A 27459-nucleotide genomic window follows, 5' to 3' on the forward strand; every position below is an offset into this window, starting at 1 on the left:
ACACATCAAACCATGCCTTTTACTCCAGATGAGGTAGAGGAAAATTTAGAGGTCGTGGTCAAGGACAAGGTGGTGGGATGGGAAGCTGACATGGAGGCCAAAATTATGGACAACAACAGTCCAATGATTCACAACAATAGCAGCAATCATACACAAGTGGAAGAGGATAGTCTAGAGGCAAGGGGAGCCTGAGTGGCCGAGGTGGTTGGCAACGAAATTAGAGTGCAAATAGCATAGATTGTTATTATTGTTGGAAACCAAGGCACATGGCAAAAGCAGAATGACATTAAAAAGTGGAAAGTTGCAACACAAGGCAACTATGCATCATCTAATACATAGGTGGCGATGGTAGAAGTGAGTAGATGTTTGTGATGCAACACATGCTCAGTTCTACAACAAGAGATGTGTTAGGATCTAAAGATATATGGTATGTGGATTCTGGAACCTCTAACCACATGACCAATCATGGTGAATGGTTTAGAGACATGTAGAAAATGAAAAAACCAAGTTATGTACTGCGCATCCCATTGCGCGTGTTGGTAAAGTGCCATTGTCTATACAAGATGAAAAAATAAAGTACATTTTGGCAGATGTATTTAATGTTTCCAATATTATAAAGGACCTAGTTTCGATTGGATAAATGGTTGAGCAGGGTCTGCAACCAAGTGATGTTTAATCCTCAAGGATGTTTAGACTTCAAACATTAGTGTCGCTTGGTTGTTGCAAGGGTAATAGAAATGGTAGGATGTTTACTTTCGATGTGAACATGGTTGAGGTAAAGGCATCCATGTTTTCGCATGAAACAGGTGTCATTCTAAATATTGACATATGTAATAAACGCATTAGTTATGTGAATATACAACGAACTGAAATCTATGCAAGCCAAAATATTGTTGCAGGTTTGCCATTGTAGGTTTGCCAAAGTTTAAGGTTGATGCAATGCATAAAGTATGTGATGCAGCTTGGTAAGTAGGCCAAACATGCTTTACCCACATGAAAGGCATACCAGTGCAAATCTATTAGATGTTATACATTCAGATGTATGGGGACTGACCAAGACTGCAATAATTACAGGTTGCAAGTATTATGTTACATTCATTTCGATGATGACACTAGGAAAGTGCGGGTTTATTTTATGAAGGAGAAAAGTGAGGTGTTTACTCACTTTTAGAGATTTAAAGTCTTGCTCAAGAAGGAAAAAGGGATACAAAGAAAATTCCTAAGATCAGATGGTGGGGGAGAGTATTTGTCCAATAAGTTCAATGATTTCTTGAGAAAGCAAGGAATCAAGAGATAGTTTACATGTAGGTACACTCTACAATATAATGGTGTTGCATAAATAAAAAATAGGCACATTGTAACAATATACCTTCCCTGTAACTCCGCTCTCCCATGAAGTCAACTCCTCAATCGGAGATGTGTAGCTCCCATAGCTACTGAAGTGGCACATGCCTTAATGTGTGAAAAGAATATGCCACATTATTTTTGAACACAAGCAGTAGCAACTGTGCAGTGTACATTATTTTTGAACACAAGCAGTAGCAACTGTGCTATGTACATTATTTTTGAACACAAGCAGTAGCAACTGTGCTATGTACATTATTTTTGAACACAAGCAGTAGCAACTGTGCTATGTACATTATGAATAGGACCCCCACTATAGCTGTTCATGGTATGATGCCTAAACAAAAGTTTACAAGCATAAAACCGGATCTGTCTAACTTGAAAGTGTTTGGGTGTATTGCATATGTGCATGTTCATGATGAAATGAGACCAAAGTTGGATCCAAAGGCAGAGAAATGCATATGATTTTGAGCAAAAAGGTTATAGAGATGTTATAACCCTACCACTTGTGAGATGCAAGTAACCAGAAACATTGTCTTTGATGAGATGAGTAGCTGGTATGCACCAGTAATGAAGGCAACAAAAGATGCAGATGTAAGAAGTGTTGATGCTACACCACATGTAGATCAGCAATCTCACATGTGCTTAGTGAACTTGGAGATTCCTATAGTAGTGGACCCAGTGTTAGTCCATGGTCAAGCAGGTTGAGGACAGATGTAGGTACACATGTATCACGCAAAGGGAAGGAAAAGGTAGATCAATCTTTTGTGCCTCATTTGTCAGCATGTCACTCATATGTGGATGGCGACTCTAGTGGCTCTGAGCGTAGCCTTGATGAGGAGCTTGGCATTCCTTTTGTGGTTACTCCTGGTGTAAGGAGAACTAGGGCTGTTTTGAGGACACCCGCCGACAGTGATCCAAGTGTATGCAAAGCTTGAGAGGGAGTGTTAAGATATCGAGCTTAACTAGCATTGCGGACATTGATAACCCGCTGGGTGATAGCTTTCGCACTTATACCACTGGCATGGTTGGTGAGATTATGGTTGATATGACCACTGTATGTTATTATAAGAGAGTACTTTCCCTTATAGTATGTACTCTTATCTTTTTAGTTATAGTATGTCATTGTAAGAGAGTACTTTCCCTTACAGTATTTACTCTTATGTTTTTAATTATATGGTTGTAGAGAAGAGAAGAAGATATTAGACAAATAAACCATCCATCTCTCTCTTGTGTCTTGCTCTCTCTTATGTGTGTGTATTTGCTTGCAAAGAAATGAAGTTTTGCCTCTCCCCCATGTAAGATATCTACAAATGTATGAAGTTTTGCCTTCTAGATCAACAAAGGCCAGCCCCTCCCATATTCTAAGCATAAATGTATGCATTGTAAGCATGACTAGTATCCTACATGGGCACTAGCATTGGTCACCATAACTAGGTAAGACCAAAAGAGCACTAGCATTGTAAACCATAACTGGGACGACCTGATTGGAGCTAGCATATAGCCATCATAACATCATCATTTCTATGAATATTTGGTTAAGGGGGGGGTGTTGGAATAATCAACCATTTAAATATCCATGAACTTAGCCTTAGGGGTTAAAGGGGCATATGGTCTTGAGTTGATCAAAGGCTATTTGTATTCACCGAAGCATAACTGGGTCAGTAGAATGTTATTCATTGGGGAATCTCTACTTTTGCAAGTGGTCAACAAGATGCCAATCATCCCACCTTGTTACCTAGGGGAGCTAGAATCATGGGGAGAGAATAGTGTAGTGTGGAGATATTCAAGGAGGGATCAATGGGAGAGAATTGTGGATATGATTAGACTACTAATCTCAATTAGCTCATTGTAATCACTCTTTGTACTTGCCTATTTAAAGAGGCACACTAATGTTGCGATTATGCTAATTAAACTTTATAAGTCTTAATCCCATTTTCATGTGTATGATTATGCTTATTCCAGCATGCTAATCTTCATCTATGATCCACCATGAAACCTAACATGTGCTGTGTGCTGCACTATGAGAATTTGGGACTCGGGACATACTGTCAAGAGAAGAGCCACCACTTAGTGTGTCAGGCAACCAAACCTGCTATAGGTACACTAAAATTTGGCATGCCCGATGGGACTCTCAAAATGTGGAGTCTTGTTAGCTCACCCTTATCTCTGTGTCCTCTCTGTGTGCCTAATACACACAATCACATGGTAGTCTGGTCAGCCCATCCAAAAGTCCTCTCTCAATATGTTGCTACAGTCATTGGAAGAGGTTTAATTACATACCACTTATGGATCCCCTTCCACCTTTCCCTATAGCAGCTAACATTGGTGATCCCACTCTCAATAACAATGTTGGAGGTCAAGCCAATCTTCCTGGTGGTGCAAAACCCCTTTCCACGATGCTAGGCTGAGTCAACGTCAAGCTCCCAACCTTCAAAGGTCCTTCGATTGAAGATGTGGATAACCACATCTGGTGGTTCATCTCCATATGCAAGAGATGGGGCCTTGAGTGAGAGGATGCCTTCTTGGTAATCTTTTTGTCCACACTCTTTGTCTTCTTCTTGCTTCTCTTCTTCTTCACTTGAGTCAACATTTGCAAGATATACCTTTGAGATTTTCTCCTTAAAAAACAAACTTACATGACCGAGTTTACCACAAAAATCTCAAGACTTATTTGGATAGTCCTTGTTGGGTCCCTTCTTCTTGAATCCACTTTTGCCGAAGTAGGTCTCCTCTTTGAAGTAGTGTCCTTGACTTTGCTTGATCTTCCTTTCTTCTTCAAGTAGAGAGGCCTATACATCTACCAGTTCAGGAGATGGTAAGTTGGTGAGAGTGGTAATTATGTTATCATAATCCTCTTGAGGTAGACTTTTTAGAAGCACCACAATAGCTTCACCATCTTCAATGTTCTTTTTGATTCCTGCAAGTTGGGTTCTCTTTATTTAATTCAAGTGAGTGGGAAGAGAGTCCCCCACATTCATTTTCAGCCCAAAAAATTTAATGATGAAAGATCCATGCCCCCTCCGCGCAATGAATTCGGGGGTGCTAGCAGTGGAAGTAGCACTTCTTGCACATGGCAGAGCCTCTCACTCGGGGCCTTGCCCACGGATATCCAGACAAGAGACTAATCCCTCGATTCTTCCAAAATCGAACCCAAAAAAACTTCCCTCACCCAGAAAGCACAGGCAATTCCTCCAGGATATTTTTATTCTAACGTAGTCAAGAACCTTAACTAACCGAATTGATCCGACTGAACCCGTAAGTCACATGGTCAGATCAAAGAAAAGACTTCCCAATAATGCTCAAAATTTCACTTTTGATAAATACTCATAATTTGAATTATGCTAAAAATTTCTCTTTTTTCCATTTAATTTCTTGGATCTCAAATATCATGGGAATTCCTCTTTTTACATTTAATTGATTGAATTCTAAATGTCATGGGAATTCCTCTTTTATCATCAAATAAATTTATCTAAAATTTCTATTTTCTTTAATAAAAATATCCATTAATTCAATATGCCAAGAATTTTACTTTTACTATTTAAATGATTGAATTCCAAATGTCATGGGAATTCCTCTTTTATCATTTAAATATTTCTCATGCATAAAATAAATTTATCTAAAATTCCTCTTTGAATTTTAATAAAAATAACCATTAATTTAATATGCTAAGAATTCCACTTTTCCCATTTAAATGATTGAATTCCAAATGTCATGGGAATTCCTCTTTTATCATTTAAATATAATTATCATAATTTTCTCTTTTCTTAATTATTTAATTATGCATAAACCTTACAAATTAGTTTTCCATTGAATGTGATGAAAATAATTCTTTTAGCATAGGATGACCAATCCTAGAATATGGTAGGAAGTCCTCTTTTCACGTTATGCATAAAAATGAATTATGTATCAGTTTCTTAAAAATTTTGCCATAGCTCCGCTGCTGCTTTTACTGATAATTTTTAATATTTTTGAAAAGAATAAACTTAGTAATATAATTATGATAGTATAACTATCTTCTAAACTTAAATCCAATTTATGGATTTAAATCATAAGATTATTATAATTTTAGAAGCATAAAAGTATAAAAAGCCTTCCAAGTTCAGTTTGGCTGAATTTGGACAAGATTTAGACCTAGTTTGCCTCCCTTTTGATTTGGTTTGATCCAGGAGAGAGGAGGGATAAAAATATCATAATTTTTTTGAATTAAAAACTCATCCATATGTGTGAAATAGATGCCTACCTCAAAGTCTCCCCCCTCCTTACCAAGGTGTAAAAAATGTATCATTATTCTAAAATATCTCATTTTTTTGGTAATATCTCATAGTTTTTAACTAATAAACCTTATGCTCAGTCAACTCTTCATCTTATGTGTCAACCTTAAATGAATACCATTCTTGATAAGAAGGCTTTTCATGGATAGCCAAAAAGAGGTAAAGTATGCTAAGAGGAGAACACGAATCTTGACACAGTTTACCAAATTTTTTTCTCCAATCTTAGTTTACATGGCCCAAAACCAATATGGGATCCAACACTCCATACATATGAAAAATTCACTTTATGGCATTATAAGCCTTACAATAACCTTATATTAAACACTTTGGCAAAGTAAAAAGAACAAATATATTTGACTCAATCAAATTTGACCCAATTAGGGCGTGCATTGAGCAAAGAGAATGGGGGGCATATCGGCACACCCTCCCAAGTCCTTAATCTTAATATGTTGAAAGTGCCCTAAAAAACCATGCGAGGCCAAGCTCTACGACACATATGAGGACCTTAATGAGATAGTCAACAAAGAGGTAAAAGATGGGCATGTCAACATGTCTCCTTGCATCAATCTTGGCATAGCTCTAAAGCTTGAGCTTAACGAGGCATGGAGTTTCCTGTCTTGAGTTCATGCAGCCTCAAAAATGCAAAAATCTTTCACAGAGATGTGATACCTATCTAGAAATGCGAATAACATTCACAAATGCTGAAACTTTTCCTAGAAGCTTAGGGTGGAGAAGAGATAAACCCTAGTAATAATGCTATTACCTTTTTTCTTCTCTCTTGTGCTTTCTCTCTCACTCTCCTCTCTCTTTTACTCCTTCTCTCTGTTGCTCTCTTTTTCTCATTTAACTCTCTATAAATATAATTGTGAGCATGGCCCGCCATTTTTGAAGTGTATATTAAATACAGTACTATACAGTGAATGGCATCTCTCCCTCTCCTCTCTCTTTTACTCCTTCTCTCTGTTGCTCTCTTTTTCTCATTTAACTCTCTATAAATATAATTGTGAGCATGGCCCGCCATTTTTGAAGTGTATATTAAATACAGTACTATACAGTGAATGGCATCTCTCCCTCTCCTCTCTCTTTTACTCTACAAGAAAGGGGGATACTTAGGGCATGGAATAGGCATGGGTCTAGATGACCATCCTAAGGAAATATTCAAGGCATGGAGCAGGCAGAACACGTTTTTTTGGCGAGCAATTTTTAACAAGCGAGCAAGCGCTTTTTTCCTCTCTCTCTCTCTCTCTCTCTCTCTCTCTCTCTCTCTCTCTCTCTTTGTAGTATGCATCTCTCTCCCTCATTCACATTCTCTACTCTCTTTGTAGTATGCATCTCTCTCCCTCACTCACATTCTCTCTCCCTCACTCACATTCTCTCCATACCCAATACCTACACTCCCTCTCTCTCTATTGTCCCACTCTATCTCTCTCTCACCTCCTAATTTACACTCTCCCTCTCCCCCTCTTTCCAACATCTCCCTATACACCACCTCTCTCTCCCCCTCACTTATTCTTCCACACCCTTAGAACATAATGTTAGTACAACATCCTTGCAACAAAAAAGTGGACAAATGGACAAATAAATTAGTGGAGAAAGTGTAGCATTCTATTCCATCCATTAATCACACATAATGTTTAAAGTGTTGCAACCCCTTCCATCCATATTAATAAAAAGTCATGTCATTACATACAAAAGAAGGTCTTCATGCCCTAAGTGGACAAGGACATTAGCCATTGAAGTTTTGGAATCCCTTTGCATCCGTATTGTTCACAAGCCAAGTTCAAAAAACCAAAAAAAGGTCAGCCTAATACAAATGTTTGTACTAGCTTACACTCTAGGCCAACTCCAGGTATGTCTTGTGTCTATTCAGAGCCTTAACGACATCCCTTTCAGTCAATATTGGTTGATGAATAAACATATTCTCATTTTGGCTGAGGCCGAGAACGCATTCAGTGGAGGAAGCTAACCGAGCCCATTCTGTGGAATAATTTGATCTTAGATGTGCATGGTAGGCCTCTTGGGGCAACTATGAATATTCTTTGGGCTGGTTGGGAGACCCTATGCCCCACAGTGCTGGCTTGGAAGAGGCTTCAGAGCCTCACTGAGGTGTAGAGATTGGATTTCATGCAGGATTTAAGAGGCTCTAGCCGGAGGATTGCACAGATTGATGCAGCCATTCCCAACCACCACTGGTGGATTACTGGATCTTTTCTTGGAAGGCCATCATCATTCTTGGTTTGGGGTTTTTTCTAGGACAGGTGTTCCTCTTCAGGTTATGGGTCTCCCCTTGCCTAGGGAGGACAGGTGTTCCTCTTCAGGTTATGGGTCTCCCCTTGCCTAGGGAGGATGATGTACCGGTTTTTTTTTTCTGTACACAGGATGGATGGCAGCTGGAGAGATGTGACATGCAAGACCTTATTGAGGGCCCCCAGATTCGTCCAGTCAAAGTTGTTGGCAGGTTAGGGAAGCATGTCTTTGATGACCCCCCCCAGGAATGATCACAAAGAGTGTTAGCCTTTGGTTGTACGGTGGCTGCCCTATCAGACATTTGCATTGGGACCCCGGTGAGTGGGAGTGGAAGGATGCTTGTAACCCTTTGAAAAGCATGCCTTTTTTCAGTTATACCGTGCGGAATGCCAGACATCTTATCTATGGACACATTCAGAGTGTCCCTACTCTTAGACCCCATTGGAAATCTTACGGCATTTCAATTGACATTTAGAGGGTATTTTGGCGGAGATTGTGGCATTCTTATAGGAAGCCACAGATTTCCTCCTTTTTTTGGGTTTCTCTTCATGGTGGTCTGGCCACCAATCAGTGGAGGTCTGTTACTAGTGCTTGCCCAGCACGCCCTAGATATGCAGGAGTTTCAAAGTCAGTTTACCATTGTTTATGGGAATGTAGGGAAGCACAGAGGGTTTGGTCTACGATTGCACACCTCTTTGGTAGGATTAAGAGGGATAGCAGCCTTTGTTCGTCATCAAGTTCATTGTGTTCAAGTGCTCTTGTAAGCAAGACATCCTCCGTCTAGAGTTTTTCAAGATCACTATCAAAGCTCCTTACCGAGAGCACATGGGTGGGTAGACAACCAAAATCAAAGTTTGCAAGTAGTAATATTGTTTACTCTCTACTTCTTTCTGTAATTCAATGCTTTGTATTGTGAAGATTCTTCTTCCGTTATTATGTTTTCTTTTAATAATGAGGTTGTTAAAGGTCTTATCTAGCCTCCTCGATACTACAAAGACATGATGTTGTCATTTGTATGGTCACTGAGACTTTTGCATATGATTGTGTGTAGTCACTATCACTGTGAGGGCCTTTAATTACCAATTGGATATACCAACTATCTATAAAAAATTTTCGACTCATATGGATTTGTAGATGTGACATTTTGTGGGTAGGAGTCCTTCCTCTTAAGATTTATGAAGTTTATGATGATTGTTGGTGGGATATAGCTTCGATACTTGTGGCATGAATAATCACTTCATCTCATACCTCATGATGTCCTTTGTGAGGCTTCATGGTGGATACTACCATGGAATAATTATCTTTGACGAATTTCTGGCTTGAAGTCATCGTAATTTGTTCTTGAATCATTGAATTTATTTGATTTATTCACGTGCTTGTTCAAATCAGTGGTAGTAAAACGGTGATGATTTATAGGATGAAACATGAAAACACAACACACTCACTCTCTCTCTCTCTCTCACACACACACACACACACACACACACACACACACACAAACACAACACAACACACTCACTCTCTCTCACACACACACACACACACAAACACAACTCTCCCTCTCTCTCTCTCTCTCTCACACACACACACACACACACTCTCACATACACAGACACACATTATGTAAACATTGAAGGACGTTAATGATATATGGTACATGGATGGTGAATGATGGATGCGTGCTTCCGAGATGCCAAGATAAATTGCGGTGATGTATTTGTTGCGATCGATCATCAACTTGCTTCTGCGTGATCCCTCCCAGATCAAAAGAAAGAGCAAATAGCTTCCCCGTGGCTGGAGATGTCGCCCCTGGAAAGCGTGAAGTCCATCGCCAGGAAAATCGTCTCCAAGAAGAAGCGCCGCTACAAGCAGCATGGATTCAACCTCGACCTCAGCTGTATGTATTTGCACAATCAAGCGCCCCAGAAAAAGTAACGGTTTTTCATAATTTTGAGACGAAGTCCAAAATCCCTGCCTCTCCCTAAAACACACACACACAACACCAGAGGGGGAGTTATAGCAACGTCTACAAAACACCATAAGGCCTCTGAGACAAAGTGTCGCAATGAATCCATGAAGTAGCGTATCTCGGAAAAAAGAAAGCAAACTGCCTACCTACCTATACATATCAAACCATCATGTGTGGGGGTATTACAGACCTGGGGAAAAAAAAAGCTCCCGGGCACACGTCTTTTGTCTTAAGAGGGGAGGAGCCGTCAATGTGTAAGAACCTCATTAAAGGTCTTTACATCCACCGTTTGTGGTGGAGCCTATGGAGTATATTGCCGATTTCGAGTTGCATTGTTGAGGGTCGCCTTGGCCTAGTAGGCATCAGCCCTCGAGCTTGCAGCAACTGAGTGCTCTCTCTAGAGTGGCACACCACGGACGGAGTGACCGAGGTGGCTCTGGTACTGTCTATGTGCACTGCCTAGTTTGTTGAGAGAGAGAGAGAGAGAGAGAGAGAGAGATTTGGAGTTGTTGTGTGGAGGGTCACCTTGGCCTAGTAGGCTTGTGCCCTCAAGCTCACTGCAACTAAGTGCTCTCTAGAGCGGCACCGGAAAGACAGAGGGACCGGGGTGGCTCTAGTATTGTCCATGTGCACTGCCTAGTTGGTTGAAAGAAAGAAAGATATATTAACGTCTCCTAAAGGCCGAAATGGCCCATGAGACCAAAACAAGGTACAACTGATGATGATGATGTCTCATCATAACAAATCTGAAAGAAACAATGAAAATAGTAACATCCTAAGAGAGCTAAAAGCTGAAAGCTGAACCGCTAAATCTTCGCGGTAAACTCCTCTGGTGGCGGGCAATGGTGGCTCGAATTTGCCGATGGTGAGGGAGTCGTGGACGCAGTCCTCGTGGTCATGGGCGTCTCACTCTACAGATGGCAATGGCTTTGTCCAGGGTGACTCCTCTGGAGGGTGGTCTGCCAGGTAGGCCTGTAGATGGGGGAGTAGAGGCTCGTGGGGTTACAGTGCTGGCTCTGAAAAAATTTGTGAGGGCTTTCTGTCTAGGCGGCTTTGGTCCCATTGCCCTCTTGTCCCTCAATAGGCTCTCTCTGTGGCGTCTAAGCTCAAGTATGAAGAGCCCTAAGCACCTTTGGTCGTCAAAGTCCATGATCCCACGCAAAGGTCCAAAGCCTTCACGGAACAGGCAGTGGTAGAGAGAGAGAGAGAGAGAGAGAGAGAGAGAGAGAGAGAGAGAAAACAAAGTAGGAGAAAAGTAGCATAAGGGTGAGCTAGATTGAGAGGTGAGAAGAGGTGTGTTGTTGTTGGGAGAGGCGAGCGGGTGTGGAAGGATGCTTGTAACCCCTTGAAAAGCATGCCTTTTTTTAGTTATACAGTGCGGAATGCCAGACATCTTATCTTGGGACACATTTAGAGTGTCCCTGCTCTTAGACCCCATTGGGAATCTTACGGCATTTCGACTGACATTCAGAGGGTATTTTGGCGGAGATTGTGGCATTCTTATAGGAAGCCACAGATTTCCTCCTTTATTTGGGTTTCTCTTCATCATGGTGGTCTGGCCACCAATCAGTGGAGGTCTGTTACTGGTGCTTGCCCAGCATGCCCTAGATGTGCAGGAGAACTTTCGGAGTCAGTTTACCATTGTTTATGGGAATGCAGGGAAGCACAGAGGATTTGGTTGCGATTGCACACCTCTTTGGTATGATTAAGAGGGATGCTATCATTTCTTTTGGTTCTATCATTTGGTTGACACAGTCTGGGCCACAGCTGAGATTCGAGGGGACTGACAAGAGCTTGGCCATTATGGTTAGGCAAGGAGTTGCTCGGCAGTGTTGTCTTCAGGGATATCCGCCATCGACCGATGAGAGACATCTTTGGATAGTGATGTATATGATGCTTACCTTTGTTGCTGGAGTTTTCCTTCCCAGATGTTATCAATTAGGAGCTCCTAGTACCTTACTTTTCCTCATAGTTGTTGTTTCAGTTTCAGTTAGTTGTTTAGTTGTTTTAGCTTTTCTTACATAGACATTGTATCAGATCCACCAATTGTTGTAACCTTTTTGGTCTCATAGGTCATTTTGGCCTTTTGAGGATGTTAATATATCATTTCATTTCATTTCATTTCATTTCTCTCTTTCTCTCTCTCAATATATGGGCTCTGCATGGACCGCCTACCACCCCTTCAGTACAGTTTGGACTCCCCTTTTCTCTGGCTCTCTCACGAGGACACCAACCGGGTTATTGAGAGAGTGATTGAAGGCAGGAAGGGCAAGCAAAGGAGAGACTTGGAGCAGCCTGCAATGATCCAACACTTGAGCAAAATGATGAATGAATTATATGGCAAAAAACATGTTTTTATATACATCATGAAGGGGCTGGTCAGCCAGCATAAAAACCCATGACTGAGGACAAAGTCCATGACTAGGAAAAATGCCTAGTAAAAGGTGGGAAAAATACCCAAAAATATCACATAATAATGCTGAATAAAAGGGGACATAAAAGGATCAAACGGGGCTGGAGATGATCATTCCAACACCTCTCAGCTCTAGCACAGTGGTCCGACTTCCATATGGGTAAGAAGTTGATCAATAGTATCTCTAGAAAGAGGTTTTGTGAAGAGATCAGCTGAGAGCGACAATACTCCAAAGAAATCATGCGATTAGCGAAGCAACTCACGAACAAAGTGAAAATGAACCTCAATGTTCTTGGTCTTGCCATTAAAAGATGAAGGACGTTCCAATGCCAAGGCACTCTGGTTGTCTGTAAGAAAAGACCGTCAACATTACTCAACATCTGCATCAACCATAATAGCTCGCAGCGAGTATCCAAATAAGCACGGTACTTGGCCTTAGTGGAAAAAAGAGAAGATCTCCAAGAAATGAGGCCGGAACCTAAAGTGAAGCAGTAACCAGAAGTGGAATGCTTGGTATCTTGATCACTTGCCCAATCAGCGTCAGAGTATCCCGCTCGCTGTCGTCGTCTCTGCTTCCACCACTTATTCACTGTTGCCATCACCTTGCCGCTGCTCACTGTCAGTTGCAGATTGTTGCCCCTCTACCACTGCCACCCCTGCGTGCACAACTACACTGCTGCCCCCACCATCAGCGATCAGCTCATCCCCAGCCTCTTTCATCATCTCCATCTCTATGCTCTTTCACACAATGCCAGCACCTTGGCTTGCTTCAGCTTCTGTCGCCATCGCCACCACCGCCACTGTTCATTGCCGACCGTCTCCATCTGCTGCTGTACCAGCTGTACCTGCCAGTTGTACCTGCCATACTGGCCTACCTGTTAGCTGCAAGCATTAATGCTATGGAGATGAACAAATATAGCTTCGGGATGGAGAAATTCAGCAGGACCAACTTCCCAACTTGGCAGATGAAAACATCTCATTTTGATGAGAAATGGAGTTTGGAATATGGTTAGTGGCAGTGAAGAAGAAAAAGAAGAAGATGATCATGAGGTAGGAGAATAAGCCGATGTAGTGACAATTATACCACCTATGGAGGAACTCTCTCTCACCTTGCTTTAGAGTCCTCTCATCAGCTAGCCATGGAGGGAGACACTTCATGTTGGTATGCGCAGATAGCATCCTTGTTTGAGCTCCATGGGTTCAGTTTAGACAGACTTCCACCCTTCCAGTACTCTCTGGAGGCACCCTCTCTTACCTTGACACATTCTGAGATTAGTAAGAGTCATCAGACAGGACCTCATTTAGTTGGACACTAGGAGGACATGGCTAGAGCCCTCACAGGAGTTGGGGACGAAGATGGCTTTCTATAGAGACCATCTTCTCCGCACCACTGAGGATGGCTTTATACTTAGATTGAGCTACATGGATACCCATCTGTCTCATGGATTGAGGTGCGCCATTGGGCAGATCCGCACCTCTTCACATCAGTTAGAGATAGAGACAGGCATATTTAGAGGCATACCTCCAGGGGACAGGATTTGTCAGATTTGTTGGATAGAGCCAGAGATGGAGCAGCACATCATCTGTCGTTGCACAGCATATTATGAGATTCGAGGGCGCTACCATTGCCTTTTGAGAGAGGGATTTGGACCACTGGCTAGAGTCATGGACTATTGTGATCAGCGATGCTTGGGTTTTTATCTCTTGGAGATCCGCAGGCTCAGAGAGTCCATTATCAGGAGCAGACACCCGACTGGCAGGGAGTCTACACAGAGACAGATTACTGACTTCTTTAGAGGGACTACTCGGGAGGACACACAGCCGACAGCCCAGCAGCAGGCACCCCGTGGGACTCTAGTTGAGAGAGCTATCCAGTTTGGCAGATCCAGACACCCAAGTGTTCGCGGATCCTCACATAAGAGACGGCGCCTACACCGGAGGATTTAGAGCATCATTGCGAGGCATCAGGCTCGTCCGACCAGGCATCTCACTATGGCAGATATCCAGGCCATCAGGCAGAGACCCATGCTAGAGCTCCTAGGATGATTACCACTCCAGCCATATACTGTTGTACTCACTGTCACTTTTGTACTCCCCCATATTCATGTATCCATGTACTCATGTACCCCATTTTGACTAGTAGCATTAGCTTCCCACTCTCCCTAGTTGCTGCTTTCGGATGCTCCCTACTGATGTATTGTAGAGCTAGATACTTACCTTCAGTTCTTTCTTTTCTTTTCCAGACAGTGTATCAGATGTCACATGGTTGTAACTTTGGTCTCATAGGTCACTTTGGCCTTTTGAAGACGTTAATATAACATTTCATTTCATTTCATTTCTCAATGATGAGGGAGAATTTAATTGGGCATTCTGATTTTCTTCATGTGTGAGTCAAGGGTTCTCTGCCTGGGAAGTCCCCCAAAAACTAAATTAAATAAATTTTATGTGTGTTTTCATTTTGTAATGCCTTAATGTTACAAAAGGCTTCGTTCCCATTTGGTATCCTTGCTTAGAGGAGGGGGTTGGGGGGGCGGAGTCGTAGAAAGCTGATGTAGGTTGTCGTTAGATGGTCAAGCTCTTATATCAGGCCTGACATGAGAGTTCAAGTGTTGGTGCCATTGTGTCTCCTTTGAGCATGTGCTGTAGTCTAGAGTCCAAAGAATTAAGACTATTGAAGGTTTTCTCAAGCATCTCCACCTTTGCTCCGTAGGGGGGCTTGTTGGGATTGGGAGCCTTATGTGTGTGAATACTCCCTATGTGTGTGTGTGTGTGTGTGTGTGTGAACCCACACTTAGGTGTGGATAGGATAGGTGTGCCATGTGTCACTCATCTAGTGTGTGTGTGTGTGTGTGTGTGTGTGTGTGTGAACCCACCCTTAGGTGTGGATAGGATAAGTGTGCCATGTGTCACTCATCTAGTGTGTGTGTGTCACTCATCCAGTTGTTGTATTGTGCACTGAGCACCATCTGATACTCAGAGATACCACATACATTGTACATGGTTTTGTCTCATAGGCCAATTCTCTTTGGCTTGAGAGAGACGTTAATACAATCTTTCTTTCTTTCTTTCTTTCTCTCTCTCTCTCTCTCTCAGCCAACTCTCATGGTACCATGCAATATTACAAATTTTCAATGAAAATAACTGATCCGTCATGCTCTTTTCACTTCTTAAAGGATAAGGGTTGTGGGAATAACGGTATTTGGATATTTATTTAACCAATTGTGCAAAATATTATTAGAATAACAGGATTTTATTTTTATTAAGCTTTATCAACACCAGAATGATAAAGCTGTCTAACACCTCTTGGGTTCTCATGCTTACATGTGGATCAGACATAACTCCTCGGATCATAGCAATGGGTTTTCCTTCCGAAGGTGCAGAAGGCATTTATCGAAATGCAATGTCTGAAGTCTTGGCCTTCCTAAACATGTTTCACAAAAACCACTACAAAGTTTTCAACCTGTAAGGTCTACATTTTAGTCTTTGTGTTGTGTTGTGTTGATTGAAAAACAATGTTGATGTGAATAAGCAATGTTGGAGTCAATACTTTCCACATGCTTTAACATTCATATGGAATACATAAAACTACTTTTGTTTTGTTGATTTGTAGCCGCATTTTTATTGCAAGTCCGAAGTGGGTGCTTTCAATGCGCATGCATGCACATGCGTGTGTATGTGAGAGAGAGAGAGAAAGAAAGAAAGAAAGATATATAAAGCGTCTACTAAAGACCCAATGGGCCTATGAGACCAAAGTGATACAATAATTTCCATGGCATATCTCATCATGGAATGGAAAATAAAACAGAAAGAAAACATAAATATAGCTATCTCACTGGGGTGATACAAAACTGTCCATGGAATACTAAGAACATAAAAACATGGGAGCAACATCAGCTCCGAGTAGATGGTATACCACTCTCCAAAATGTCAAGCATGGGGCTGACGAGTATGGCCGAGAGGTCTCCCTCAGCTATATCATGTGGAAAGGTAGCTCGATGGCGGTGGAGCATGTCCTGGATCTAGAGCTGATGAGGTGATCGCGGCCGACGGGGGGGTCGAGGGCGTCGGGCACGCTGGAGTGCGGAGGCTCGGTCCAAAGGATCATACGGGAGAACATCATGACCTGGGGCCTCTCAACTCGTTGCCAATCCTCATCGGATAAATCTGCCCCCCAGAAAGCTGCTCCATACATCAAGGCTAGTGTGACGAGGGTGTCAAAAAGCCAGCCCTTTGTCTTGAGCTCCTGGAAATGTGCCTGGAAGCACTGCCGCTCAAGTAAGCTCAAGGTTGCATATCCCCGCATCACTCTGGCATGTGCTGCGGGAAGCATGGTAAAGCGTGGGCCACTGAAAGTGACACCAAGGTAGACATAGGATGAGACAATCTCCACAGGATCCCCTCTATATGTGAAGCTCAATCTGGATGTGACGGGGCGAGAGGTATTGAAGACCATTACCTTGGTCTTACCAAGGTTAATAGAGAGGTCCCGCTGAGTGCAAAAGTCATGTAAGGCATCCAACTGTCTCTCTGAAGCCCTTCGGCTGAGTCTGAAAGGAGGAGGATGTCATTTGCATAAACTAGTGCGGGGATCAATATGCCTGCTAGTGTGGGACCAGCCCCGCCTAATCCATCAATGAAGCTTTAGATCTCATCAATGTAGAGGCCGAAAAGTGTGGGTGAGAGAGAGAGAGAAAGAAATGTTGGAAGAGAATGACTCAAACACAAGAGCTTGCAGCCAAGGGAGTGCAGAGGAGATAGAGAAGAGTGAGAGAGAGAGAGAGAGAACTCACACAATGCTCAAGAATATCTTGATTGTCTTGATGAGGCTCAAGGGAGACCTCGTATTTATAGTGATACAAGGGTAAAGTTAGGGTTAGGTCTAATATGGGCGGGCGCCCAACTTATGGGGCGCCCGGCGGACCAAATACAAAGAATGCCGTTACAAGGCCCAAATGGGGGCCAAATGTACAAGTAAATATATGGCCGCGAAGCTCTCGAAAAGAGCTACGTGATGATCAAGGTCCGGAGGCGAAACTGGGACTTTATACCCAACAACCTCCCACTTAAAGGGCCAGTGAAGCTCCTCTAAGTGAAGCTATGTAACTCCCACCCGCTGTAGACACATATCAAGCTGTGCTTTTGGCAAACTTTTGGTGAGAGCATCTGCAGGGTTCTCATGAGTGCCAATCTTGACCAAACTGACCAAACCATCATCTAGCACCTGTCTGATGAAGTGGTACCGTACATCAATGTGTTTGGTACGAGCATGAAACATGGCATTCTTAGCCAGGTATATGGCACTCTGGCTATCACAACCAAGGACCGGAGCCCTCTCTGGCAATCCAAACTCTGTGACAAGGCGTGCTAACCAAATGGCCTCCTTAGAAGCCTCTGTGACGGAGATGTACTCGGCCTCAGTAGTAGAAAGTGCTACTATCCTCTGGAGTCTAGAGCACCAAGAAACAGCACCACCTGCAAGAGTATAGATGTACCCACTAGTAGACTTGCGGGTATCAGAATCACCTGCCATGTCTGAATCACAATAACCCTGCACCTCAAGTGGACCTTTACCATACATAAGGCATTTCTTCTGTGTCCCCTTCAAGTACCTCAAAATAGACTTTATAGCATCCCAATGTGCTTTGCCCGGGTTGGACATAAAACGACTGACTACTCCCACTGAATGAGCAATGTCTGGCCGTGTAGCAACCATAGCATACATAAGAGATCCACAAGCAGAAGCATAAGGGATCCCACGCATAGTACTGGCTGCATCATCATCTTTTGGGCAATCATCCTTGGATAGTTTAACATAGGGCTGCAATGGAGCACCCAAAGGCTTAGAATCAGCCATGTTAAATCTATCAAGGACTTTCTGGATATACTTCTCCTGCGAGAGGAAAAGCAACTTCTGTGCTCTGTCCCGTCTAATCCGAAGACCCAAAATATGTTCAGCTGAACCCAAGTCCTTCATAGCAAAAGCTGACTTCAGCTGGTCCTTAAGAGCTTCCAAAACGCTCTTATTCTTCCCGGCAAGAAGCATGTCATCAACATACAGCACAAGTATCACTGGGCTGCCATCTGCATCAGTTTTAGTATACAAGCAATGATCTGCATGGCTACGATTAAACTTCTGGTTAAGCATGAAAGCATCAAACTTTTTGTACCACTGCCTCGGGGCTTGTTTCAGCCCATAGAGACTACGCTTCAGCTTACAAACCAGATGTTCTTTGCCAGGAATGACAAAGCCTTCAGGCTGCTTCATATACAGCTCTTCATCTAAATCACCATGTAAGAAAGCTGTCTTTACATCCATCTGATACAGTTCTAAATCCAAAACAGCAGTGAGAGCAAACAAAACACGAAGGGTGGTCATTTTGACCACAGGAGAGAAGACCTCCTGAAAATCAATCCCTTCCTTCTGAGCATAGCCCTTAGCAACAAGGCGGGCTTTATACTTAGGCTGGCCGTCAACTGTCTTGACTTTGTACACCCACTTGTTAGGAATAGCCTTCCTTCCTTTGGGCAACTCAACCAAGTCCCAAGTGTCATTTGCATGTAAAGACTTAATCTCCTCCTGCATAGCATGCTCCCACTTGTTTCGGAGTTCACAAGACTTAGCCTCTTTGAAAGTAAGAGGCTCACCCTCATCTGTAAGCAAAACATGTTGCAAAGAGGGATCAAAACGCTGAGGTTCCCTCCAAAAACGAGTAGACCTCCGTACCCAATGATCATTGGCTGGTTGGGGGTCAATATCGGGAGGAATCATAATTTCAGCATCAAAAGGCTGCGGGTTTTCACGAACAGCCTGATTTTCAGCATATAGGGGTTGCTGCCCTACATCTCCAGGAGCATGAAGCGGCTGTCCAACCTCTTCTGGCTCAAATATCACGGACTCATTATGTTCAGTCCTTTGTGAAGCATCCTGGGGCTCATTTTCAGCATCAATGGGTGGCTGCCCTTGCTGAAATTTGACCTTTTTCTGATCACCATGAGAGGCACAAACATTACGGAGCAGCTTTGCCTCATAAAATACAACATCCCGGCTGCGAACCACTTTGTTGGTTGATGGCAACCACACACGGTAGCCCATCTCACCTTCATCACCGTAGCCAACGAAGGTGCCCTTCTCGGACTTAGCATCAAGCTTGTTCCGGTCTTCCTTGCGGATATGCACATATGCATCACAACCAAAGATGCGTAAGTGGTCATATGAGGACGGTTTGCCAGACCAAACCTCCTCAGGGATTCCACCTTTCAAAGCTGTGTGTGGAGATCGATTGCAAACATGAACTGCAGTTTTCAAGGCTTCTCCCCAAAAATCCTGAGAGAGATTAGCTGTGGACAGCATGCATCGAACTCTTTCACACAGTGTACGATTATACCTTTCAGCCACACCATTTGAAGAGGGGCTATAGGGGGGTGTAAGTTCCCTCTTAATGCCATTATCATCACAAAATTTCTGAAATTTAGTACTAACAAACTCACCCCCATTGTCAGTGCGTAAGCATTTAATCTTCACTCCAGTTTGAGTATGAACAAATGCATAAAACTTTTGAAATGCAGCAAAAGCATCATCCTTAGATTTCAACAAAGTGATCCATACTTTTCGTGATTGATCATCCACAAAAGACACAAAGTACTTTGAACCACCTTTAGATTTAATGGGCATGCTGCATACGTCAGAGTGGACCAAGGCCAACTTTTCAGCCTTGCGAGAGGCACGAGAGGAGTAAGAACTCCTATTCTGTTTCCCATACAAGCAATCATTACAAAAATCAAGCTTGCTTCCTTTTGCATCAAACTTGTTCAAGGAGGACAAAATGGAGAGACACTTTTGGCTCATGTGGCCAAGTCTCTTATGCCAAAGCTCCATGTGGGAGCGTACCTCTGCAAAAGCAATAAACTTACCAGACAAAGCCTGACCATGAAGGCTATATAATGTTCCTTTCTTGCATCCTTTTGAAATCAGCCTTGTGCCTTTGGTCAATTTCCATGTGCCATTTCCAAATATGGCCGTGTATCCCAAGGCATCAAGCTGGCCCACAGACAGGAGACTGGTTTTCAAACCAGGCACATACCTCACATTTGGCAGCACAAACTCACTACCATCTTGCAAAGTCAAATTCACGGTGCCCATGCCTTCAATATTGCAAGCATGATCATTCCCCAAGAACACCTTTCCTCGGGAACCTGCAGTGAAAGTTGCAAAACACTCCTTGATAAGAGTTACATGAAAAGAGGCACCCGTGTCAATAATCCAAGTCTGTGAAAGCACATCAGATTCATACATCAAGGCGTGAATAACATCTGGTTCTGAGACATGCAAGTTATGAACATCACGAGCATTAGCAGAAAAAACACATAGCACATCATCTGAGTCAGACAGTTCTTCTATGACAACACCAGAGGCCACATTGGCCTTGCTCTTGTCCTTTTCGAACTCTTCTGCTTTGCTGGAATTACTCTCTTTTTCCTTCTTTTTGTCATTTGAATGACTGGATTTCTTCTTCCGGTCTTGCTCCATCTTGTAAAACTTGCAATCTGGCTTCTTGTGGCCTTTACGACCACACTGGTAGCATGTAACATCAGACTGCTGGCCCTTGCTCTTGCTTCTACCCTTTGAATTGGTAGTAGTATTTCCCCGCTTGGTCGTCCTCCCTCGTGAGACATTTGCAGAACCGCTAGTCTCTGAGGTCTTCCTCCGGATATCTTCATTGAGAATAGCACCCCTGATGGCAGCCGTACAGAAGGGAGAGGACAAAACAGCAAACAGATTGCAGCAGCACAGCAGCAGAAACGCAGCAAAGGGGGCAGCAGGGATGAGTAAAACGCAGCAGAAGGGCAGCGTAGAGTGGAGCAGAAAACGCAGGAGAGGGGAAGAGCAAGAAAAAACTCAAAACAGGCTCCTGCGTTTAAAAAAAAACAGAGCAGCACTCTAAAAAAAACGCACCAGATTGGTGATAGAAGGGAGGTGTTTGACGCGAAAAACGCAGACGATCCCGTAGTCAAGTGGTGGAAGACACCTCTAACTCCATAGCTTCTGCATACAGCTTCCCTCCATAGCTCTGATACCAGTTGTTGGAAGAGAATGACTCAAACACAAGAGCTTGCAGCCAAGGGAGTGCAGAGGAGATAGAGAAGAGTGAGAGAGAGAGAGAGAACTCACACAATGCTCAAGAATATCTTGATTGTCTTGATGAGGCTCAAGGGAGACCTCGTATTTATAGTGATACAAGGGTAAAGTTAGGGTTAGGTCCAATATGGGCGGGCGCCCAACTTATGGGACGCCCGGCGGACCAAATACAAAGAATGCCGTTACAAGGCCCAAATGGGGGCCAAATGTACAAGTAAATATATGGCCGCGAAGCTCTCGAAAAGAGCTACGTGATGATCAAGGTCCGGAGGCGAAACTGGGACTTTATACCCAACAAGAAAGAAATAAAGAAAGATATATTAACGTCTGCAAAAGGCCAAAATTGGCCTATGAGACAAACAAGTAGTACAATGATGTTCCTCCAGTCATCAAGAGGAAAATGTGGAGTGAGAATAAAATGTACAAGTATGACAACACGACCATAGGGGACTCAATGGTGGTGTACAAACGAGAGGGTGTGGATGGAGTACTAGGGCTACTAATGCATCTCTATATGCTGAAGGGCTGATACAAGTATGATATGTTATCTACTCCTAACTCCATCCAGTCCCATAGTCTGGGTACAATATGTCATACATCCGATTTGAGGATGCCGTAAATGTCTGGAACATGCGTCCTGGATCAGAGCAAAAATGTTCCAGCTGCTCCTCGACCTCCTGCTGGTGTCGAGACCGGATGGCCGCGATCTCTCTGTGGTGTAGCCGTGGTGTCTGGTAGCCGGCTAGTCTGGGTCGTCGCCTAGCTCGAATCTCCTCCGCTCGCTGAGATGTCACTCCCAATGTATGTGGCTGGGCTACTGGTGCCAATCTCTGGAAGAAGTCAGTCAACTGGGACTGTCTTCCTCCGCTATGATGTGCGGGTGTCTGAAGTAAGATCTCCCTGTGTCTCTGTAGTGCTAGTAGTAGTCTGCCTAGTTGTCTTTGGTCCGATCTCTCCCAGATCTGTCTAAGTGATGTGGTCCCTCTAAAAACCTCAGGATAGCATGCCTTGATCTCCTGCAAAGCACCACACTGGCAAACAAAATGCTCCTCTGTCTCTACCCCCGTCTGACATAATCTGCAAATGCACTCTGCTCGAGGGATGCGTGCTGCTCTCCCAGTCTTGATCTCTAGTTGGTGTGATGAGACCCTTAGTCGCCCAATGGCTACTCTGGCTCCATGAGAGAGGGAGAGAGAGAAGAAAGAAAGAAAGAAAGTTATATTAACGTCCACGGGAGGCCGAATCCGACCTATGGGACAGATTAGGAAAGAAAGTTATATTAACGTCCACGGGAGGCCGAATCCGACCTATGGGACAGATTAGGTACATCCATTTACATTCCACTCTGGGTATCGATGCCAAAGAGGGATAAAACTGAAAAAAAAAAACTCAAAATGAACTCTTAAGACTCTTAAGAGTTTAAGTTACAATGGGTTCTATTGCATCTAGTTCGAAATTGAGGTTCAAAATAAAAATAGCTATATTTCATCCATGGATGGATTTGCTCTTGAGGGTGGTGGGGTACGGAATTCTTTAATGATTGCTTGTCCTCCTCTGTATATTGCCCATTTGCCATTCTTTCTTGCTTCTTTAACTTTATTCAGCTCTGCCGATTTGTTCTTGAGTTGTAGCGGGGTGAGTTCATTAGCTATCCATACCTTTGTCCCTTGGAGAGACCTTGTTTGCTTCATCACTGCTATTTTCTCATTGTTGTCCATATAGGAGACTTTTGCCTGTGTACCCTTTGCTATAATAGAGATAGGGTCTCCTAAGTCCACGAAGGGGACTACTTTGCTCAGTTGTGCTGTAAGTACATCTGTATCTAATATGTAGTCTTCTCGAAGCTCTTGAGCTATGTCTGCCCTATCCCAGCCTTGAGGAAGACCGCCGACTTTGATTACCTTTTTGTTACTTTCCATTCGTTCCTTTTCTTTGACCGCTGATATGACTTCGTTAACAAAATCTTGTGAGTTAACTGAATTTACCTTTGAAACATGGTTTGTCGTTTCTGTTTGTAGTGTTGTAGGTATGGGTCCTTCTCGTGCTTCCTCTTGCTTCGTCTTCATGGCTTGCACTTGCACTTTCAGTTCGTTGATTTGTTCATCTTTCTTGATAGTCTCGTGTTTCAGTGCTGCTAATTCTCCCTGGAGTTTCTTCAGTTCTTGCATGAGGTAGGCTTTCCATGGTGTCGGCTTGCTCACGGGTGGAGGAATGGGCGGTAATCGTGAAGCGGTGACTGAGGCAAAAGACTTCTTACTTTCCATGTGTTGCTGCTGATAAAGGAGAGGGCTGTTGGTGGAACGAGTCCCCCCTCAAGGGTACCCTCTCCCCTTTGGGGGAGACTCAGAAAATGCGACCTATAAGATGCTCAGCTGCTGCAGGTGCAGGGGAGAGTTATGTTGCTGCCTTGGAGGCTTGAGCAAGGGTGGGTGGGGAAAGCGCGCGAAGGTACAGGCGGGCGAAATGCAGGCAGAGAGAGAGAGAAGCGAAGAGAAAGGGGGCGAAGAGAGAGAAGGCGGGTGGGAAGAGAGAAGCGAAGAGAAAGGGGCGCAGGGGCCGCAGAGGTACAGGCGGGCGAAGAGAAAGGGATGTGAGGATCCGCGAACCCTCGGGCGTCTAGATCTGCCCAATTGGATAGCTCTCTCAACTAGAGTCCCACGGGGTGCCCACTGCTGGGCTGTCGGCTGTGTGTCCTCCCGGGTAGTCCCTCTAAAGAAGTCAGTAATCTGTCTCTGTGTGGACTCCCTGCCAGTCGGGCGTCTGCTCCTGATAATGGACTCTCTGAGCCTGCGGATCTCCAGGATATAAAAACCCAAGCATCGCTGATCACAATAGTCCATGACTCTAGCCAGTGGTCCAAATCCCTCTCTCAAAAGGCAATGGTAGCGCCCTCGAATCTCATAATATGCTATGCAGCAACAGATGTAGTGCTCCTCCGTCTCTGGCTCTATCCAACAAATCTGACAAATCCTGTCCCCTGGAGGTATGCCTCTCTAAATTTGCCTGTCTCTATCTCTAACTGATGTGAAGAGGTGCGGATCTGCCCAATGGCGCACCTCAATCCATGAGACAGATGGGTATCCATGTAGCTCGGTCTAAGTATAAAGCCATCCTCAGTGGTGCGGAGAAGATGGTCTCTATAGAAAGCCATCTTTGTCCCCAACTCCTGTGAGGGCTCTAGCCATGTCCTCCTAGTGTCCAACTGAATGAGGTCTTGTCTGATGACTACTAATCTCAGAATGTGTCAAGGTGAGAGAGGGTGCCTCCAGAGAGTACTGGAAGGGTGGAAGTCTGTCTAAATTGAACCCGTGGAGGTCAAACCAGGATGCTATCTGCGCATACCAACATGAAGTGTCTCCCTCCATGGCTAGCTGATGAGAGGACTCTAAAGCAAGTCTTGCATACAGGTGTCGGGGAAGCTCCCAGGTGCTATGAATGAAGGACACTGATCTGGCAAGAGCCTCGACTACGATCGGTGGTGCTCCCATCTCGGCTCTAATAATCTCATGGGGTACCGAGGCCTTAGTCCGAATCATCCTGGAGATCATGGACACAAGTGGTCTCTCCATCGATCTCCATCCATCGTATGTGCGTCCTGATCGACTGTGACGATCTAGGCTAGGCCCCCAGATCTGTACTCCATATAGCATAGCTGATGTGACCAGCATGTCAAAAAGCCACAGCTTAGTGCGTGGCTCCTGAAACTGTACCTGTGAGCACATCCTCTCTAGACCTCCTAGTGCTGCATATCCTCTAGTCAATCTGGCCTCTGCTGCCCCCCTCATGGAAAATGTGGGCCCAGTGAACACCACTCCAAGATATGTGTATGAGTCAACATACTCCACTGTCTCCTGCCCATATGTGAAAATAGGCGCTGATCTCCAAACCCACTGAGCTGTAGTGTTAAACACCATAACCTTGGTCTTACCAAGGTTAACTGAGAGCCCACTGTCCTGTGCATAAGCATGTAAAGTATCCAAGTGCCTCTGCATACCCTCTGGTGAGTCTGCTATAAGCACAATATCATCAGCATATAAGAGCAGGGGTATCCAGGTGCCAGCCAACTGGGCTCCTCTGTCCCCTCGTGTCCCAATATAATCAGAGATCTCATCAATGTATAGTCCAAATAGAGTCGGAGAGAGCGGGCAGCCCTGTTTCACCCCTATAGTGGAGTGTACTGGCTGGGAGAGTCCGCACCTGCCCAACTACTGTCTCATAAAGTGCCATAATACCCCAAATGAGCTCACATGGAACCCCCAAGTCTTGTAGCCTGCGCATCAGTCTAGCTCTGGGCACTGTGTCAAAGGCCTTGCGGAAATCCACAAAGCCACAATAGATCCTCCTCCCATGTGCTCTTCCCTCCTCAATGATAGCCCTGAGGGTAAAGATATGATCCAAAGTAGAGAATCTCCTCCTGAAACCGGCTTGTCCCTGAGCTCGGACCCCTTGTCTCTCTGCCCATCTGCTCAACTCCTGCTCAAGAATAGAGGCATATAGCTTGGCCAGCAAGTGACCAATCATAATGGTGCGGTAGTTATTCGGCAGGCTCGGATCTCCAGACTTGAGTACTGGCACAATCGTGGAAGTACTCCAAGTCCCAGGAAACCCCACACATGGCTCTATTAAACATGAGAGCTAGCAAGTCTACAATCATATCTCTAGCATGTATGAAATGCTCGGCTACAATGCCCTCATGATCCCGTGCCCTCCCTGTATGCAATCTGTTGATGGCCCTCCTCACCATCTCTGCTGTGAAGAAGGTAGAAGTGGGTGGACAAGGCTCTGGAGGGTTCGGTAGTGGTGGCTACCATGGTACTGTGTAGAGGGAGGCTGCATACTCGCCCCATGTATCTGGAGAGGTAATGGCCGGAGGCGGGGGGTGCTCTCGAAGCAATCTCTAGGCCTCCCCAGAATCCTGACTCAAAAACAACTGATAGATGTGTCTCTATATCTTGGGTATCTGGTATGACTAGAGGGTGCTGTGCCTCTAACATATCCACAAGTCACAGAAAATGTCAAATATGCATGGTCTGTTGCTATCCCAATGGGTCTGCCCGAAACGGAGAGATCCTGTATATCATGTATCAAGGTAGGTGAGCCCATTAGGTAATCCACTGTACTAGCTCCTTCCTTTTTGTTCCAGCATGTGACAGCATCCGAACCTGGCTAATGGGATAGGCCATTATAGATAACTAGCCCATGTGCACTCCCCAAAGCTAGGAAGTGTCTCCCATATTCTGTCACCTCTCTTGTGTCCTAGGCAGATCTCTGCATCCCTGTCTCATCCGCTGCTAGCTCGCGGTACATGGGCTCATCCGTAGCATAGAGAGCTGATTTTTCCCGGCCTGTACGTGCATTGAAGTCCCCCGTTAGTAGTACATCTCCCAAGCTCGCAAATCTCATGATGTCCTCGTACAGCGGCATATATGGTGATTCTCCCAGCGTAGCGTATCTGGAATGTGCCGGTGGGAAGTAGCATACTGCAATGTAAATGTCCCGAGGTCTGTTTGTGCTCACTTTGATCCACATGTAGCGTGCGTCTGCACCTCTATGCATCACATGTACTGCCTCCCGTAAGTCCTCCCTTAACAGTACTGCTACCACCCCACTTCCTCTAGTCCCCCCCTGCTATGGGTCGACATACTGATTCCCATCTATACCCAGGAACCTCCGGTAATTTACTCCCTGCACATTGGTGTGTCTCTGTATACATGGCAATATCCCGGCCTTTGAAAGTGTCCTCGAAGTACCCTGCATCTACCCGTAGGGCTCCATTGCAGTTCCACACTGATAACTTCAAGGTCCCATCAGCCGCGCCCCGTCAGGATGACCGGCGCTCCTGGATGAACACTTGCCCATCTCTATATACAGGGGAGGGCGAGGAGGGTGGGCGAGAAGCAAACAGCAACACGAATAGCCAGAGAGAGAGAGAGAGAGAGAGAGAGAGAGAGAGAGAGAGAGAGAGTTGTATCTTCAAAAGGCCAAAATGACCTATGAGACCAAAAGGCTACATCATATCCATGAGGTACATAATCCTGGGTACAAAATAGTAATAAAGAAAGATAACAAAAATCTA

General features: G+C 44.3%; 1 protein-coding gene across 1 annotated transcript in view; it reads left to right on the forward strand.

The window, feature by feature from the left end:
• The first annotated feature begins 9471 nt into the window (after nt 1-9471).
• LOC147641683 (uncharacterized) overlaps nt 9472-27459 on the forward strand; it is a 143422-nt gene continuing 125434 nt past the window's right edge. Inside the window, exons 1-2 of the mRNA XM_086812171.1 lie at nt 9472-9762; nt 15580-15709. Coding sequence (XP_086668297.1) covers nt 9666-9762; nt 15580-15709 — 227 coding nt within the window. The 5' untranslated portion in view covers nt 9472-9665. The remainder of the gene's footprint in view (nt 9763-15579; nt 15710-27459) is intronic.

The sequence above is a fragment of the Cibotium barometz genome, chromosome 1 (genome assembly GCF_041138505.1).
Source record: "Cibotium barometz isolate CiBa-2024 chromosome 1, ASM4113850v1, whole genome shotgun sequence".
Classification (NCBI taxonomy): Eukaryota; Viridiplantae; Streptophyta; class Polypodiopsida; order Cyatheales; family Cibotiaceae; genus Cibotium; species Cibotium barometz.